The sequence below is a fragment of the Ranitomeya imitator genome, chromosome 10 (genome assembly GCF_032444005.1).
Source record: "Ranitomeya imitator isolate aRanImi1 chromosome 10, aRanImi1.pri, whole genome shotgun sequence".
In the NCBI taxonomy this organism is placed as follows: Eukaryota; Metazoa; Chordata; class Amphibia; order Anura; family Dendrobatidae; genus Ranitomeya; species Ranitomeya imitator.
Genome location: NC_091291.1, coordinates 109,816,954 through 109,837,536, shown reverse-complemented (window position 1 = coordinate 109,837,536; position 20,583 = coordinate 109,816,954). Strand labels below are relative to the sequence as shown.

General features: G+C 43.1%; 1 protein-coding gene across 2 annotated transcripts in view; it reads right to left on the bottom strand.

The window, feature by feature from the left end:
- The window catches only part of PRDM2 (PR/SET domain 2), a 132,362-nt gene that overhangs the window by 5,647 nt on the left and 106,132 nt on the right, over positions 1-20,583 (bottom strand). The window contains exons 7-8 of one of the 2 annotated variants that reach the window (XM_069742436.1): positions 8,359-8,463; positions 2,558-6,749 (exon numbers count right to left, since the gene is read on the bottom strand). In XM_069742436.1, the coding sequence (XP_069598537.1) occupies positions 2,560-6,749; positions 8,359-8,463 (4,295 nt within the window). In that variant the 3' untranslated portion in view covers positions 2,558-2,559. The remainder of the gene's footprint in view (positions 1-2,557; positions 6,750-8,358; positions 8,464-20,583) is intronic. The other variant, XM_069742435.1, reaches the window with a different exon arrangement.

The window sequence follows — 20,583 nt, the reverse complement described above, 5'->3', positions numbered from 1 at the left end:
GTCATGATCCGAGGTACCCACGTAAAGGTCTATTCGGACAATATGACCACAGTTGCACACCTTTGTCACTAAGGAAGCTTGATACACGAAGACCTGAAAGGTATCTCAGCGAGAATATTTTCTTGGGCCGAACAAAATCTTCTGTCCGTGTCAGCCTTTGTTATTAAGGGAACAGCCAACAAGCGAGCCAACTTCCTAAGCAGAAAGGATTTCCATACAGGAGAGTGGAGTCTGAATCCGAAGGTGTTCCAGATGTTGACAATGAAATGGGGTTATCCAGAGGTCGATCTATTCAGGGGACATCAGAATGCAAAGGTGACTCGCTATTTCTCACTGAACCCAGACGACATGTGTCTAGGCATAGACACCTTCGCCCACCAGTGGCAGTTCAATCTGGCTTACACCTTTCCTCCAATCCCGGCCTTACCAAAGACTCTGAAGAAGATAAGATTGGAGCAGACCAGAGTCATTCTAGTGGCACCCCTACGGCCGAAAAGAAGCTGGTACGGCACCATAACCAGCCTGCATGTAGATGATCCTCTAATCCTTCCACTAGTCAGAGATCTTCTGCACCAAGGGCCAATCTGCCATCCAGACAGAGAACTTGCATTTGACAGCCTGTCTTCTGAGTTCTCGATTCTAAAAGCCAAAAGGCCTTTCTGAGAGTCATTATATGTAACAATGATTAGCGGTTTGTGAGTGGAGCGCTAGCAGGAGTCCCAAGAAGGGGAAGATAGGCACCCGAATCTCCTCGGCTCCAGCCGGATACCCCAGGACATAATACTACTTTCTTTCTGCCAAAACCCAAAGAAAGAAAAGAAGAAGAGTTCCATTGTCTTGATGTAAGGAAAGTGGTCCTACATTATCTCCACGTAACGAAAGAGTGGAGGAAGGATAATAACCTCTTCGTTCAACCTTATGGTCAGAATAGGGGAAAGAAAGTATCCAAAGGTACGGTGGCCAATTAAATAAAAAGAGAAATTGCTGAAGGTTACCAGGCTCAGAATCTGACACCTTCACAGACTTTCACAACTCATTCTACTAGGGCAGCATCAGTCTCGCAGGTGGAAAAAGCCAGCGCCTCCATCAAACAGATATGCAGAGCCGCTACCTGGTCGTCTGTCCACACCTTTTTCAAACATTACAGGCTTGACTTGACATCCGTTAAGGATTTATCATTTGGGAGAAAGATTCTCCAGGCGGTTGTCCCTCCCTAGACATTAGTCTTCGGTATTCTTCCTGTGTACGGTCGTGGGGTGTTACTAGAGTAAATAGAATTAGACTTGCCGGTATTTCGGTTTCTAGTAACCCACCACGACAGCACAGGTAATTACATCCCCTTGCCCAATTATTGGATCCAGTAATAATAAATATGATTTGAAGCATTCATAATATTGTGGTCCTTTATAATAACACTGGGGAAAGGAGGTGGGAGGGGTTATTTGACCTCTTTTGTGTTTCCTGTCCCTACTAGGATGAGATGACATCCTCCTGTGTGCTGCCGTGGTGGGTTATTAGAAACCGAATTACCGGTAAGTCTAATTTTATTTTTTGTTTTATTGGTGGCAATATTTTTAGACCTAAAACTTTAATTTTTCTGTAGACGGAGGCATTTACAACTTTTTTTTTCCTTTCACGACAAACTGTACTTTTCACTGGAATCTTTTTGGGTAAATACAAAATTTTGATCTTGTTCCATCTTTTTGTACCAAGTATGAATAAACAACAAATCTGAAAGGTCCTTTTTTTTCTTTAATTGGTGAAAATAAATTTGAAAAATATTTTTGTTTGTGTCTCAATTTTCTGAGACCCGTAACATTTTCAATTTTGGGCATAAAGGACTGTGTGAAGGCTTTTTTTTTTTTTATCCCCGAGCTGAAATATTACTGATACCATTTTAGGGTATATACGATGTTTTTATCACCTCTTATTGCATCTTAGCACTGGACAAAAACATTCTGGTGTTTCAATTTTTTTTCTCATTACACTGTTTAATGATCGGATTAATTTATTTCATATTTTTATAAGTCAGACATATGAACGCAGCAATACCAAATGTGTGCATTTCTTTTTTTTATTTCTTTATTTTTAATGGAGAAGGGGGTGATTTGAAAATTTCCCTTTTTTACCTGTATTCGTTAGTCTCCTTAGCGGACTTTTTCACCACCTAAATAAGAGAGAACCTAGACATCCCTGGTGCCTAAGAACTCGCAATGACCTGGAGAATCATAATGGCAGGTCAGTTTTAGCATTTAATGAACATGGTAAAAAAACAACGGTGGGATTACACTTTTTTTTGCAATTTCACCGCACTTGGATTCCCCCCCCCCCCCCTGTTTTCCAGTACATGACATGGTAAAACAAATGGTGTCATTCAAAAGTACAACGCATCCCGCAAAAAAGCAAGCCCTCATGTGGCCATTTTGCAAAAAAAAAAAAAAAATTTAAAGTTATGGCTCTAGGAAGAAGGGGAGCAAAAAATGAAAATGCAAAACCAAAAAATACCTTTGGTCGTTAAGGTGTTAATAAGATAATGAAAAACATCTTATGGACTCACATTTACCTTCCATCTTCTCTCTTATCGGAATTGTCGGCAGAGCTTCTTGTTCGGGGTCCACTAACCCGCTCTCTGGACTTCATGCTGAACTTGCCCTTTTTTTTCTTCTTGGCTAGATGCTTGTCTGGTAACTTGCCCTTCGGTATTCGCATATGTTTTCTTTGGGTTTTTCCAAAAGTCTGGTGTTGGCCTTGGAGTGTGGCTTTCTTGGTTTTCTTTACCTCATTAACCATTTGACCCTTGGGTAGTCTTACAGGGCTTGAGTTCCTTACAACAGGCATGGTCTGCTTTTTGGATTTCACTGGCGGAGCAGCTTTCACATTCTGCTTAGATTTGATGGGTGCCGATGGTGGAGGAACGGGGACAGGTGCCAAGCTCCTTGCTCTAGTTTTACCCAAATTTAACTCTGTGCTTTGCATTTGTATCTCGGCATCTGCCGTTCGTCGAACGATGCTGGATTTTTTCTTCTTGTGAGAAGTTGGCTTCTTCGAGTGTTTGGGACTGGTCTTTTTGGTGGGTGGAGACGCTGGCTTTTTAGGACAACTGAACGAAGCATGTTTGTTTAAGCTTTTAATATAGGTAAACTCTCGATTGCAATAGGGACAAAAATGCGGCGCAGAGTCAGTGCATCTTTGTCTCGCCTTTCTGTTCTTTTGTAAAATTGCCTTCTGAACTAGCTGGTTTTTCCGTTTTATTGCACCCAATTTCAGCTTACCTGAAGACATTTTGCCGATTTCAATAGTAAAATTGAGTTTTTTAGGTTGACCCATCCGCCTAAATGAGTTCTTCTCTGCAGCTTCCAAAACTACCACCCCTACCCCATTTTTAGGCTGCACAATCTGTTTCAAGGGTATGGGATTTTTTTTCGGAGTGTATCTTTTTTTGTCACTGGCAGAAGCACATACTAAGATATGCTTGTGTAATTCGGGCATATTGTCAACACCCTTTCCGCATTTAGTGCAACGTATAGCAGTAGTGAAGGTTTGAGGAATATTGTGGGTGGTAAAGTTGGTTGCCGTAGCCCCAACACCCATGGAATTTTTGTTGTGGTATTGAAAGGGGGGTGGCTTAAAGCTTGGGTAGTGCTGATTAAGTCCCATACGTACATCTGGGTCTTTAGATTTTTCTCCAGCCGCCATAATTTTAATTGTTGTATAAAGTTCTTCAGAAGAATCATTTAATTCTCCATCATCCTCTGGTGATGGGGTCATGGGGTCCTCATCTATTTTTTCGCTTTGGATTAAATTTGCCTTATTGGGGTCTGTGAAATTTTGCGGCCTAAGTGTCCCGTTTTCGAACTCCCTATGACTGTACTCCTTATCTGCATGAAGGTCCTGCTGATGTTGTTGCAAGTTACAAAGAAAAGCAAACTCCTTTTTGCACAGGGAACATACAAAAATCTTCCCCACCCCATGAAGCAAAGAACGGTGTTCTGAGAGATGTGATACATCCTTAAAAAGTTGCACACAGAATTCACATTTGAAAGGCCATTCCTCGGCATGCACAACCAGATGCTTGGCAAGGTATTTAATTGATACAAATGGAGAGTCGCAAACATTGCACACGAAGGACCTGCTAAAATTTTCACAAACAGAGTCATTTTGTTGACTCAACTGCAAAGAGTCTTCGGCTGGTGCTTCTTCATCATGCTTCTCTTGCTTAAAAACAGGTGCAGAGGATTCAGAATTTAAAGATGGAGACACGGCCGAAGACACTATGGACAGAGGTGGAGGAGACGAACAAGATGATGATGAAGATGACGACGATGAGGATGATGACGTGGAAGAAGAAGACGATGAAGAGGAAAGGGTAGGTGGACCAGGGGATGTGCACTCAGAAGGATCGTCCGTCGTGAGAGAAGGAGAAGGAGATACTGTGCGAGAAAGAACTGGAAGTGGGGACTGTGTGCTAGTAGAAAGAGGTGAAGTGCAAGATGGAGTGGGAGGTACACTGCAAGAAGAATCTGGGAGTGAAGGAAAATTGGTTGTAAGAAGAGGAGGTGGCAATGAAGGGTCTGTTAAAAATGGAAGGCAGGGGTTAGGCGAATGAGCTTCAGATGGTGTTAGTATAGGTGGGGACTGGCAGACTGATGTGCATGTGCCATCAACTAAAGCAGAAAGGTCTTCTTCCATGGGACTAGAAATGTCTACACTTGAGCCGACATCGAGTTCTGAAACAAGTCTGAGCTCATCTGTTCTGCAGGGAAGAACCAGACATTCTGACTGTGCAACACTTTCCTCTGAAGCCTCTAATCCATCATATTCATTTAACAGAACCTTTTTTAACATACAAGTCGTAGGCTTCTTCTTCTTTACACCAATGGTATTCCCTTTATATTCCTTTGCGTCAGTGTCACTGAAGGGCTTCCTACTTATGCTGAGATCAAGTACAGATTCCCAAGGAACCTGCGATCGACTCTTGCTTTCACATTTTTGCTTCACTCCACTGGATAAGTCCAATGGCTGCTGGTTGCACACATTCCCAAAAGAGACATTAGAAGTCCAGTCTTTATTGACCTTGGCGTCTTCACATGGGCTCAAATTATCTCTTTCTTCTCGACCAGATAAACTCCAGACAGGCGAGCTGCTTTGACTTTCCAACTTTGGTAATTTCGAGCCAAGTCCTTCACTCCAGGTAGTTTTTACTTCTTGCTTGACGTATTCTTTAGGTGCTGGGCTGAGTTGTGGCGAACTGGGAGGGGAGCTGGTTCGCCTTTTGAATCTGTTCGGATTAGACGTCAAGGAAGACACTGCTGGGCTCAACTTTGGAATTTCGGCAAGTAGTGATGGACTTATCTGAGACTTATTGCTTTCTTGCATCTGAAGTAGCTGCTTCAGTTTCGAAGATAAATAAACACTTTTTTCTTTTGGAAAGGGCAGATTATCGCTTACAGAAACACTTAAAGGAATAGTCAGGGAGCAGGAAGGTGTAACCGGCTCAAGCTCCACTTCCGTTTTAATTTTGGATAGTAAAGGAGGGCTTATTGTTCTTCTCTTTTTAGGATCCAAGGTTCCACTGTTTGAAGAGTCACTAAGTGGATTTTGATTATCAGGAACAGTTTGAAAGGTTCTTACATTTTGAGAAACTTCAACCTTGATAGGGGTAAGCAAGCAATTAATTCCTAGTACATCCGCAGTGCTGGTCTCTACCTCTATCACCTCACAGGTGCTACTTGCATTGCATGTTGGCAATTTACCATCAATAAAGTAGGTGAGATTCTCAGATATATTGTTGGAGATATCCATAATATAGACATCATCCGCTTCTCCGTCTTCCTCAATTTCTGTGTTTGCTACATAAATATTCTCAACTGGGGGAGACTGCTCAGATTTTAGTTGCGGATCTTCGAGCAGGTGCCCTTTTCGTCTTACTCCTTTTGGCATAAGGTGGCGCTCGTGAACTCTGCGCTGGTGTCGTCGCATGTTTGTATGGGTTCCAAAGACTTTCTTACAGTACTTGCAGGGGTGCAATTCTCTGCTTGATTCGCCATTTTCCTCCGAAATTACAGAATGAGAAGTTTCTCGGTCAGAATCAGTTATTTTACTTTGTGCTTGAGAACTGCTGTATTCGTCGGTTGCTTTGAGAGAATCTATTATGTGTTTGTGAGCATGACCAAATTCAGCAGAAGTGGACAACACTAAGGATTTCCTTTTAGGGCCGGATTCATGACGCCTTTCATGTCTTCTCCGGTTAATCTGCGTTCCAAAAGCTTTTCCACAGTATCGACACTTGAATGCATGATTGACTGTAGAAACATGAATATGCATATGTCGTTCTAGCCCTTGTTTAGTTGTGAACTTCCTCTCACAATGCTGGCACGGGAACATAAAAGCCTCTGGAAAATCCCCGTTAACATCCCCTTTAGTTTTTGGGATTTTAATAGGTTTCTTTTTTGGCGACCCTTCAGGCGTCTCATCGGATGTACTCCGTAGGTCATCAAGCATCTCCGCACATTCTTCTTCCTGATTTATTGACTCCCTCTCGGAACTTTCTTTCTGCGAGTCATCAATTGGCTCTTGCTCGATGAAGACATCCTCCACGGTCTCGCTGTCTGTTAACTTAGGTAGTTCGGTGGTAGGGATGGAAATCCGATCTGGAAGGACATTGTGATTCACCAATTCTTGGATCACGGCTGTCTGTTCGAGAGAGAGGACCGGAGAGCCTAGTGGCTTTATATCCTCTTCATTTGGAGCTACAAGTAGAAAAGAGATAGTTTGAGACAAACTCAATTATAAAAGTACTATAAAATTTAAAAAACTGTAGAAAAGATTGGCAAATCGATTCACAGGACTCCAGCCCATCATTCAGGTCAGTAGTCTGTGGCCGTTGGACAGGAGGCTCGGGAATCTCTTAATTTCTGGGATCCCTGACGCAGCTTTTGATTTGCCTGTTGGCGGGTCATCCTTGCGGAATTATGCACACATGACGTCACTCCAGCCCAGCTAATCAAAAGAAGAGTCAGGAATGTCAGAGGTTAGGAGTTTTGCACAGCTCCTGTCCAGCGACCATAGACCACTGACCTGGCAGATGGACAGGAGTCTTGCGAATCGATCCATCCATCTCTAAACAGTAGTGTAACATTGCACCATCAAGTGATAAATAAAGTAAGAGATGGTGATCATTTTGCGGTAATAATAAGCTGGTAACTTCACCCTGCAGGTTACTACAATTACAGAAATACCAAATTCAGATATACGGTATATACAGTATTTTTTGTTGTATGTCTTTTAAATAAATAGATATAAATTGGGTCCGTGTCGCCATTTCTTTGAGACCTATTTTATTTCTCCGCCAATGGAGTTAGGTGAGGGATTGCTTTTTGAGAGATAGGCTGTATTTTTATTACAGCTACGATTTTGGGAGACATATGACCTTTTGATTGCTTTTAATTCTATTTTTTATGGGGAGGGGGTGGGAAGGTAAATAAAAAAAAGCAGAATTTACATTTTTCAGTTATGTGAAGAATGAGAAAAAGATAGGAAATTAAAATATTTAATGTTCAATGTTTTTTATTAACAAAAAAGGTTATTTGAACCATTTTTTAACTTTTTTTTCACTAGTTCCCATAGGGGACGTGAACATGCGTTCACTTTATCGCAAGTACACTACAGTGCAATACTTCTGTATCGCAGTCTGATGTACATCTGGCGATCTACTATGGCGCCCTGTGACAAGGCTTCATAGAAGTACTAATGAGAGAACACAGAGGCCTAAATAGACCCGGACTACTAAAGCACCCCATTAAAACATCACAGGGGAGGCAATGGGGCGACAGTAGGGTCCCCTCCAGTCTCTAACCAGTCACTATCTTAATCACTGCAGTCAGAAGCAGCCGGCTCAGCTCCTGAGCCTGAGCTATACATTGGGACTTCCTGACCGGTCACCTACATTTACATCCCGTCATTAAGGGTGTAAGAAAATCTGTCAGTTCTCCTGATATGTCGGCTTAGAAAATACCTTTGATTACAAAATGGCTTAGTTGAACGTTCCAAGGTAACACTCTACACAAAATATTATGCAAATCAGGGCTGTGGAGTCAGAGTCATGGAGTCGAAGTTGAAGTCCATTTTGGTGGAGTCGGTGTCATGGAAATTGAGGAGTCAGAGTCGGAGGTTTGGCTTACCGACTCCACAGCCCTGATGCAAATAGGGAATGATGGGAGATTTCAGCTCAGAAGTCAGCAGAAATTGTGAATGCAGCTCTGGATTCTAATACCCAATGTAAAGAGATAAATTATGGATAACAATGTGAACATATAAAAGATGCAAGAAGTTGAAGGAATGCAATTTAGTTTGTCTTACCGTCGGGAGAATCTTTCATAGCGGCAGAAGCGATGTCTGAGCCACTCTTCTTTTCTTGCTTGTTTAGGTTTAGCTTGTTTTTAGCATGGAGTGACCTCCTCCTTCCTGCAATAAGAAACAAGAAAATACATGTAACGTAATTCCTGACATATGTAAACTAAAAAAGAAAAGGGATCGGGCAATCAGCGAGTGATATGGAAACATCAAACATGCACAACATGGTCGGGGTAACTTTTTTACATACACGCAGACGTCATATAAAGCCTGGCGAGACCGTGATGATGCCTGGGCTAGGCAAGCAAGAATGGTGTAGGCACAAGAGGCGAATGGGAAAGACCAGATTTCATAAATCCCCAAACTGTATAAATTGGAAGAGGAAGGTAGTAGATGACTACAGAAGAAAAACATATTCATATGCAAATACTTATAGGTGTGTCTACATAGCTAAGGATCGTTCCCTGAACAGACCCATGACAACAACCCTTCAAAGTACAGGATGTAAAACTGCGGCAATATTTGCGAAATTCCCCATGAAATAGAAAAATCACCTAAAAATAAAGTTTTGACATATCTAATATATAATTGCCTAGAATACTACTTCCTGCAATTTGTGCCAACTTCCGTGGCTTTGTCCGGAGCTAATGTCCGGAGCTAATGTCCGGAGCTAATGTCCGGAGCTAATGTCTGGAGATAAGTGACGTCAACAGTGTCCAGTGTCTGATTGGTTGCCGCCTGCTGCGAGCGACCAATCAGAAACGTGCCGTACTGTGACACACTCCGCCCGCCATTTTGGTGTGATTTTTGAATTTTTACCTCACAGCAAGTTTCTACTGCGTGGAGGCGGGCCCAGTGACGTTGCTCTTCAAGCTCCTGCCGAATTTCGTCAAAAAAATGATAATACCATTTACCAAAACTATATATATTTAGTTGTGAAGTGGTTCAGTGACATTTTCACACCAATTTTGAACTTTTGTTTGGTGTTTTCTCCATATACTGCCTCCCCTCATAAGCATGTTCATGGATCCTGTGTAACTGTACCTTAAATAACAAGAATTGTCAAGAGCTGGTGAGTGCAGCCATTTTTTGTTCTTTCTTACTATTATTTATTAATTGTATTATTCTTACATTTGAATAAATAAAGTATATATGGATTCTAGACTCCCGATTCTTTAGAATCGGGCTGCCATCTAGTAGAATATAATCTATTCCAAATAACTACATTAAAGGGCACTTCCCCCCCCCCTACATAAAATAACATATTGATAGTATACTGTATTTATAGCACAAAAAAAAGAAGGAAAAAAAAAGAAAAGAAAGTTTGAGCAAACTGCAAATTAGCAAAAAAAGATATTAAGGTGGGCAAAAGGACAAGGTATCAGATCTCATACCTACTTCTGTACAAATTACTTTGTTTTCAGTTCATTGTGGAGAGCTATTGTAGAGCTACTCCTCTTTTTTTAGCCCTATGTTCCATCCAGATGTTAACTTGGTGATTGATAGCAGCGTTTAAAATGATTAAACAGCAGCGATTGGAGCTAGCTCAGGTTGCTACTGTTACAGGTAGATGACTGTAACGGCTACTGAGCCCACTCAAAACATGCACACCTTGCCATCGACTAAAGGTACCTTCACACATATCGATTTTGTTAATGATATCGTTGCAACGTCACGCTTTTTGTGACGTAGCAGCGATATCGTTAACTAAATCGTTATGCGTGACAGCGACCAACGATCAAGCACCTACTGGGAGATCATTGGTCGCTGGGAATGATCAGGACCTTTTTTTGGTCGCTGATCACCCGCTGTCATCGCTGAATCGGCGTTTGTGACACCGATCCAGCGATGTGTTCACTGGTAACCAGGGTAAATATCAGGTTACTAAGCGCAGGGCCGCGCTTAGTAACCCATTATTTACCCTGGTTACCATTGTAAAAGTTAAAAAACAGTACATACTCACATTCCGATGTCTGTCACGTCCCCCGCCGTCAGCTTCCCTGCACTGACTGTCAGCGCCGGCCGTAAAGCAGAGCACAGCGGTGACGTCACCGCTGTGCTCTGCTTTACGGCCGGCGCTGACACAGTCAGTGCGGGAAGCTGACGGCGGGGGACGTGACAGACATCGGAATGTGAGTATGTAGTTTTTTTTTTAACTTTTACAATGGTAACCAGGGTAAATATCGGGTTACTAAGCGCGGCTCTGCACTTAGTAACCCGATGTTTACCCTGGTTACCCGGGTGCTGCAGGGGTACTTCGGCATCGTTGAAGACAGTTTCAATGATGCCAAAGTCGTTCCCCTGATCGTTGGTCGCTGGAGAGAGCTGTCTGTGTGACAGCTCCCCAGCGACCACACAACGACTTACCAACGATCACGGCCAGGTCGTATCGCTGGTCGCGATCATTGGTAAGTCGTTTAGTGTAACGGTACCTTTAGTAAAGCTATGTTTGGGTGTGCACAGGGGTTTATCCATTGACAAATTAGGTCTATTGTCCATTTTAAGATCCTACTATCAGACAAGAATAGATCAGATATTCTCCTGCTTTGTTTGGAGTGTTCTCTGCAGAGGTTGGATACTCCACACTGGAACTCATTGCTATACACATGGTCCTGTATGTATAGGGCTATTGTGACAACTATTTTAGTTTAATTAAGCAACCAAAACAAGAGAAGGTTAAGGTCCTCAAAGACACTAGACTAACATCGGCTGATCCCTCAGATATCGATGGGTTCGGCTGACAATCTAATGTATATGGAGGCACCAGACAGATTATGTTGGGGGAGAGAAGGATTTGACATGTCCGGTTTTGGACTGCCGATCCTTGTTTTCGAGGAGATAAGCACCCAACAGAGATATGTAGCAGCTGTGTTCTCACCGAGAGCATAGGAGTGCTCCGGTGTATGGGAGAGATGGAGGAGGCCGCTTTTTGCCACATGTTCAGCTGAACCATCATTTGGCTGGATGAAGTTTTCGGGGAGCTTACGTTGCCTTTCATAAAGAAATATCATGAGGATATTAACGTTACAGTATCTCCAAGGAAATGTCAGATGTGTTGCATAACTAAGTGGAGGTAGCTGTGAGGTGGCCCTCATGACAACTTCTTAAAACCTTTTAGTCCATGCTTACTTACTAGCTAGGCCATGTGCCAATAATTCTTCGGTTTCACAAATGTGTTTTTCGGGGTGGCACAGAGCTGGGCTCTACCATATTTGGTTGTCATGCCTGATCATTTTGGGACTAAGTAATATCCCTAATATGAAAAATAATTGGTATTTGGTCCTATATATATCTGTCTCTTTGGGGACCAACTGGTAAATTTGAGTAACCCAAACTTTAGAATTGCTCGAAATTTTTTCACTAGGATACATGTTGCATCAAAATCGAAGAGGATGGTCTTGACATTTTCTCAGGATTGAATAGAAGTATGTGACTTGGAAAAGCTGGCTGCTATTAAAGCAAATACAACCAAACAATGTGAGAAGGTGTGACCAGAGCAGATGTCCTCCTCCCGTGCTCCAGATGTCCATCATTATACACCTACAGTGGGCAAAATAAGTATTTGATGCACTGCCAATTTTGCAAGTTTTCCCACCTATAAAGAATGGAGAGGGCTGTACTTTTTATCATAGGTACACTTCACCTGTGAGAGACGGAATCTAAAAATTAAAAAAAAAAAAAACAAAACAAAAAAAAACAGAAAATCAAATTGCATGATTTTTACATAATTTGCATTTTATTGCATAAAATAAGTATTTGATTCCCTACCAAAGAGCAAGAATTCTGCCTCTCACCTGTTAGTTTTTCTTTAGGAAGCCTCCTACTCTGCACTTATTACCTGTATTAATTGCACCTGTTTGATCTCGTTACCTGTATAAAAGACACCTGTCCACACACTCACACTCCAACCTCTCCACAATGGCCAAGACCAAAGAGCTGTCTAAGGACACCAGGGACAAAATTATAGACATGTACAAGGCCGGGATAGGTTACAGGTAGGGTTGATCGAATAGCTTCAGATAAGTGGTTATCCGAATAGCTGCATTGGTAACCTGGATATCTAGAGCACGCCCGATAATCAACTGTTCGACACCACACTTGCATGTGTCGCGGCTGTGCGACAGTCACAACACATGCATGGAGAGGCTGTTTGTTGGGCTATCCATGCATGTGCTGTGACTGTTATACAGACACGACACATGCAGCTGCGGAGCCGAACAGCTGATTATCGGGAGCGCTCCAGGTATCCAGGTTACCGATGCAGATATTCGGTAAGCGCTATAGCTATTTGAAGTTATTCGATGAACCCTAGTTACAGGACAAGATTTGCAAGATTTCGCCTTGTGGGGTAAGGCTGATTCTGAGAAAGGTCAGGAATCAGCCCAGAACTACATGGGAGGACATGGTCAATGTCCTGAAGAGAGCTGGGACCATAGTCTTAAACATTACCATTCGTGAGACACTACGCTGTCATGGATTAAAATCTTGCAGGGCATGCAAGGTCCCTCTGGTCACACCAGCACATGTCCAGGCCCATTTGAAGTTCACCAATGATCATCTGGATGATCCAGAGGAGGCACAGGAGAAGGTCATGTGGTCAGATGAGACCAAAATAGAACTTTTTGGAATCCACTCCACTCAGCGTGTTTGGAGGAAGAAGAAGGAGGAGTACAATCTCAAGAACACTGTCCCAACCGTGAAGCATGGTGGGGAAAACATCATACTTTGGGGTGCTTTTCTGCAAAGGGTACAGGATGACTGCACCACATTCAAGGGAGGATGGATGGGGTCATTTATTGTGTGATAACCTCCTTCCCTCAGTAAAAGCATTGAAGATGGATCGTGGTTGGGTCTTGGCAACTAAGGAGTGGCTCCACAAGAGGCATTTCAAGGTCCTGGAGAGGTCTAGCCAGTCTTCAAACTTGAACCCAATGGAAAATCTTTGGAGCAGGCTGAAACTGAATGTTGCCCTGCGACCACTCCAAAACTTGTAAGATCTAGAGAAGATCTGTATGGAGGAGTGGGCCAGTATGCAGTGTGTGAAAACATAGTCAAGAACTACAGGAAACGTCTGACCTCTGTAAATGCAAACAAAGGTTTCTGTACCAAATATTAAGTTCTGTTTTTCTACTGTATAACATGCAATAAAATGCTAATTAAATTATGTAAAAATCCTAGTGTACCTACGATAAAAATTATAGACCTCTCCATTTTGTGTAGGTGGGGAAACTTGCAAAAATCTGCAGTTAATCAAATGTTTATTTTCCCCACTGTATATAAAGTTGTGTGTTTTTAGCGGCATTGAGATTGGGTTGGATTTTTAGCAGGCGGCAATAATCGAGACGGAGTATTTACAGATTAGTTGTGTATATTTAATATTTCATATTAATCCAACCTTTCACATGTTATATACGGTAACGGAACATATTTGTGCCAACTGATGGATTATTCTACTGTTGGGTTTCAGCTAAATTGGTTCCTTTTTTGTATTCAATAAATTACTATTTTTGAGTCTAAGCAAAAACAAAAGAATTTGTGAGAATTTCTAGGGTCCACCAACATCCATACATGTAACTGTGCCTGGTACTACAGCCCATCCCAATCTCTGGAAACCTGATAATCAGTAAAATGGATGGAGTGCCAGCACTTATTGGAGGGTCTAATGTTTTACCAAATACTACGGTAAAGGAACGTCCATTAACTTGTCAAGCTGGGGTATCCCTCACATTCTCTTGCTCTCCAGAGGACTTGGCAAGTCTTGCACAGACCATCGATTTCAATAGTAATCCATTAAATACATAGTTATTGCCCCCACTGGTGACTGCTTGCTCCCCGGTATTCCCATAGATTAAAGCAGATCGACAGAGGTCTCAGCCACAACACATCTTCTAATTACCTTATCTTTGGAGACCTTTCCAACAAATAATTAAAGGGAACCTGTCACCTGAATTTGGCGGGACTGGTTTTGGGTCATATGGGCGGAGTTTTCGGGTGTTTGATTCACCCTTTCCTTACCCGCTGGCTGCATGCTGGCCGAAATATTGAAGTTCATTATCTGTCCTCCATAGTACATGCCTGCGCAAGGCAAGATTGCCTTGCACAGGCGTGTACTACCAAGGACAGAGAATGAACTTCAATCCAATATTGCAGCCAGCATGCAGCCAGCGGGTAAGGAAAGGGTGAATCAAACACCCGAAAACTCCGCCCATATGACCCAAAACCAGTCCCGCCAAATTCAGGTGACAGGTTCCCTTTAACCAATCCTTTACAAGTACCAGACAATCAATTCATGCAGCTTGAACCAAGGGCAGCAGGAATCAGGAACCGGCTAAATAATTGCATACATAGAATCATAGAATGGTAGAGTTGGGAGGGATCTCCAAGGTCATCGTGTCCAGCCCCTTGCTCAATGGTGGAGTCACTAAACCATCTCAGACAGAGATATTTAAACTGAATCTTCTTCCTTTCAGTTTTATTCCATTGCTTCTCGTGTTTCCATTTGCAAATGAGAACAATGATGATCCATCTACACTTTGAGAGCCCTTCAGATATTTGTAGACAGCTATTAAGTCTCCTCTTAGCCGTATTTTTTGCAAACTAAACATTCACAAATCCTCCAACCGCTCCTTGTAGGACTTAGTTTGTAGTCAGCTCACCAACCTGGTAGCTCTTCCCTGAACCTGCAGAACAGGTATGTTTTATTCTGATATGCCCCGGTGTTTGAGAGCAAACCTACTTTTAGAAGCCGGCAGGGGACAATGAGACTATGATGACCAGTCCAAGAGGTGGCTTCTTTCCTTTCCGTCCCCCATGACTGACAGGTGCTTGTTTCACTGTGTGTATAAGAAGAGACCTATCAGTCTAGTGGAGAAGAACAGGGAGAAGCCACCGGGGACCTGCCTCTTGGGCTAGTCACTTCTTTTCCTGCTCCTGGTGGTTTTTAAAAGTTAACTTTCTCCGAAAGCCTAGAGTTTGAGAGTAAAACATACATGACGGCAGAAATGGAGCCGGTCTCTGATTCATATTGCCCTGGGTTAGGCGGCATGACCCACCTGTAAGGTTTTCTTTAAACTTCGAACACGCAATAAAAGACCCAATTCAATTGACAACAAATGTTACAAATATCTGGTGAACGTGGATTAATCAGGAAAGATGTTTTTTTGCTCAACTGTTCAAAAGAAGGGTGCTCAGAAGTAAGACGTGAAGTCTTAAAACATTGAAAAAGATACTTCAACAAAATTGCCAGCTGGAGGAAATTTTATTCAAGGACCTGTTTGAAAACCGATAAATTCAAAAAGCCAACGTTTCGACCCGATTAGGCCTTTTTCAAAGTACGGTATATCTGTATAAATTTTAAAGAAAGAAAACATGAATCAAATAGGTGAAAAACACTTTTGTTTCTTTCAAATTTATACAGATATACCTTGAAAAAGGCCCAATAGGGTCGAAACGTTGGCCATTTGAATTTATCGGCTTTCAAATGGGTCCTTGAATAAAATTTCCTCGAGCTTAAAATTTTGAGAGCCCAAGTATCTTTCTGAACTTGGATTGATGTCACCTTTCCCTCCCAGGATGGATTAGAACCGCTTCATTTGGACAGATACGTTCTTTCCATAATTCTGCTAGTTCAATATTGTAAGCAAACATCTGCTTGTGACGCACCAATGTACAAGTTATATAACCGAAGATGTCGGCGCTCGCGCATTATCTAGGTGTCGCTCGGCCCGACTAGCTTGCCATTTATCACACAATTAACCTCGATTGCTCTCTTTGTGACCTTACAATTCCTCTCCAGCAGACGGCAAAGACAAATTCTGCACAGGTGCTGGATAATATCTCCGCATAAAAAAAAAAACATACAGGGATGCGGCTTATTATACAAGCGGCACTCATTTTGCGGCATTTATTTGCTTTACGTAACTATAAGCAGAGTGATGTATTACTTTCTCCTTATTTAACAGAAACACCGAGTATGGTAGAAAGATATCTGAAGTTCATAGTCATCATTACAGCTATGGTCAGGTCTTTACTGTACAGACTGGAGCAGATCATTTTCACTCAAGGAGGGTTATACTTGTTGAATGATATCCAAGAAGTATGGTTTCTCCTTGTGGAGCTTGACATGCTAAGCATGCCGAGATGAAGAGACTTAAAGCCGCAATGCTTGCTGAAAGACAAAGAACTTACTGAGGGGCTACCTAAACTCCTGGCTGATGTAATTACATGATAAAAGGTATGAAAATTGCCTCTTCAGAGAGGAAGAGGACTAGGGTTCAAGTCCACTTCCTCTCTGAAGAGGCAATTCCCATATTTAATTTCCCATACGAGCCTTGCATGGTTTATAAACCTCCTCACACTGACACTCCAGGGAGGGCGTGTCACTTTCCACAAGGAGAAAGGTTACCCCAGTCAGAGTCTCTCATACAGCCAAATCAAATCTCATCCTTTGCACTGAGGAGGGGCAACACCCATGAAACATTGTGTCTGCAAATTGAGATTCTGGTTTGGCTTTTATCCTAAGTCATGTGACAAGGCTCGTTAAAGAGTCGATATTGACATTTAAGATTTCTACATCCAATAGGTGGCACTAGAGTTCTAGTCGTCTTCCTCTCTGAAAAGGCAATTTGCATATTTAATTTCACAGAGGAGCATTGCATGGCTTATAAGCTGTAGTGTTGGGAGTCCCAGCACGCTTCCCATCCTCCTTTCCCTGAAGGGACATCGACTCACTCATTGCCCTGGCCCTTGTTCTGCACATCTTCTTCCTATTTCTGACTCACTCTGTGCATGCATGATCTTAAAGAGACACCATCATAACTTGTCCCTAACCAATGCCTGGGAGACACATATCATTTAAGGCACCTCCACCTGTTGGGAGGTGCCTGAGCAACTTTAGTCAGTTGTTTGCATGCTTGCTAGTTTCTCAGGTCTCCAGTGCCTGTAATCTCAGTATACCTGTCTTCCCTACCCACGCTTGCCGTGCCTGCTTGTATTTCAGTTTGTATCCTCCGGTATACCCGTCCTGTCTACCAGTACCTGCCTGCACCTGCTGTGCCAGTCTATACACCAGCCATAACTGCCTACACCTATTGTGTCAGTCTGTCTATCAACAGTACTTGCATTGTCTTCCAGTATACCAGCCTGTACTAGCCAAGTCTACACATTACTGGCCGTTCCAGCTTCCTGGCCCTTTTGAGGGCCAGCTGCTGTGATGTGAGTCCAAGGTCTGTCCTGGAGTAGGACCTGGAGTCCAACTGAAACCAAGTCTAACAACACTTTCAGGGGCTCTATTGAAGAGTCAGTTGTTCGCCTAGTTACGCCCCTTCAGGCGTCTCCTCCGTCCACGGAACAGTGGTTCCATCAATATACCCGTTATATACAGTGGGGCAAAAAAGTATTTAGTCAGTCAGCAATAGTGCAAGTTCCACCACTTAAAAAGATGAGAGGCGTCTGTAATTTACATCATAGGTAGACCTCAACTATGGGAGACAAACTGAGAAAAAAAAATCCAGAAAATCACTTTATCTGTTTTTTTAACATTTTATTTGCATATTATGGTGGAAAATAAGTATTTGGTCAGAAACAAAATTTCATCTCAATACTTTGTAATATATCCTTTGTTGGCAATGACAGAGGTCAAACGTTTTCTGTAAGTCTTCACAAGGTTGCCACACACTGTTGTTGGTATGTTGGCCCATTCCTCCATGCAGATCTCCTCTAGAGCAGTGATGTTTTTGGCTTTTCGCTTGGCAACACGGACTTTCAACTCCCTCCAAAGGTTTTCTATAGGGTTGAGATCTGGAGACTGGCTAGGCCACTCCAGGACCTTGAAATGCTTCTTACGAAGCCACTCCTTCGTTGCCCTGGCGGTGTGCTTTGGATCATTGTCATGTTGAAAGACCCAGCCACGTTTCATCTTCAATGCACTTGCTGATGGAAGGAGGTTTGCACTCAAAATCTCACGATACATGGCCCCATTCATTCTTTCTTGTACCCGGATCAGTCGTCCTGGCCCCTTTGCAGAGAAACAGCCCCAAAGCATGATGTTTCCACCACCATGCTTTACAGTAGGTATGGTGTTTGTTGGATGCAACTCAGTATTCTTTTTCCTCCAAACACGACAAGTTGTGTTTCTACCAAACAGTTCCAGTTTGGTTTCATCAGACCATAGGACATTCTCCCAAAACTCCTCTGGATCATCCAAATGCTCTCTAGCAAACTTCAGACGGGCCCGGACATGTACTGGCTTAAGCAGTGGGACACGTCTGGCACTGCAGGATCTGAGTCCATGGTGGCGTAGTGTGTTACTTATGGTAGGCCTTGTTACATTGGTCCCAGCTCTGCAGTTCATTCACTAGGTCCCCCCGCGTGGTTCTGGGATTTTTGCTCACCGTTCTTGTGATCATTCTGACCCCACGGGGTGGGATTTTGCGTGGAGCCCCAGATCGAGGGAGATTATCAGTGGTCTTGTATGTCTTCCATTTTCTAATTATTGCTCCCACTGTTGATTTCTTCACTCCAAGCTGGTTGGCTATTGCAGATTCAGTCTTCCCAGCCTGGTGCAGGGCTACAATTTTGTTTCTGGTGTCCTTTGACAGCTCTTTGGTCTTCACCATAGTGGAGTTTGGAGTCAGACTGTTTGAGGGTGTGCACAGGTGTCTTTTTATACTGATAACAAGTTTAATCAGGTGCCATTACTACAGGTAATGAGTGGAGGAAAGAGGAGACTCTTAAGGCCGGCGTCACACTTGCGAGTTTTACGGACGTAAGAGCGCAGAAACTACGTCCGTAAAACTCGCAAAAAATACGGCACAATTATTCTCTATGCCCCTGCTCCTATCTGCCGTATTTTACTGATCATTATTATACGGCTTTCTACGGCCGTAGAAAATCGCAGCATGCTGCATTTGTCACCGTACTGCGCAAGAAATACGCCAATGAAAGTCTATGGAAGCGTGAAAAATACGGATTACACACGGACAAGCAGTGTGACTTGCGAGAAATACGCAGCGGTGTGAGAGAGAAAAGCCGGTAATTCAGTGCGGTGTACAGTAAAATCACACTGACAGCTTCCAGTCCAATAGGTAGAATAAATGTGTACACATAGAATAGGTAGGTATATATATATATATATATATATATATATATATATATATATATATATATATATATATATATATTGTAGCATGGCTAAAGGGTTTGTAGTCGATGGGAGGTATGTGCCACATAAGTGCCTGGTTGCTGTAATGTAGCCCGGAGTATTCCTTTCTTGCACATAATCTTGTATATGTGTTTCAGGACCTGTGGTAATGTCAGACCACATGGCTAATCATGTGATGGGTTACTGGGTGGGGTTAGCTCTTTATAAGACTGGCTAATCCTTTACACAGCAGAGATGTGTGGAGGTGAAACCCTCCTGAGTGTGTTACGGCTTCAGGACTGAGCCGGATGAACTGGACACTTGTTTTTCTTTACCTGAACCAAAGGCTATTTGTTTTCTGTTGTTTGCAACATGGTTTATGAAGCAATAAACCCAGTGAACTTTAAAGGAACACGTCTCCTGAGTGTCAGCCGTCGCAGCTGAGTGAGTGAAATCCTTACAATTGGTGGAGAATGCGGGCAGCGTTCCAAGCGGAGACGTGAGTTTATTTTGAATGTCCTGGGTCAAGGCTGTTGCAAGCCAGCAAGCATTGCCGGAGAAAATGGAGGACCTGCTGAAACAATTGGTCCAGATGCAGTCACAGCAGGAGAAAAGGCAGCAAGAGACCAACAGGCTGTTGATGCAGCAGATACAACAGAGCCAGCAGGAGCAACGGCAGCAGATGCAACAAAGCCAGCAGGAGCAACGGCAGCAGTTACAACAGAGACAGCAGCAGATGCAGCAGAGCCAGCAGGAGCAACGGCAGCAGATGCAGCAGAGCCAGCAGGAGCATCAGCAGCAGATGCAGCTTCTGGCAACCGCCATCCAGGGCAAGGCGAGCGCCCCAACCCCAGGTTTGGCTGATGACACCCACGTCCGGAAAACGGTAAGACGCGCGTTGCAGAAAATGACTCCCGGGGATGATGTTGAGGCCTTCCTGACGGTGTTTGAGAGGGTCGCTGAGAGGGAAAAACTTCCGCCAGAGCAGTGGGCAGAGGTACTTGCGCCATACCTGACAGGAGAATCCCAGAAGGCGTACTATGATTTGACCTTGCAGGATGCCAAAGAGTATCACAAATTGAAAGCCGAGA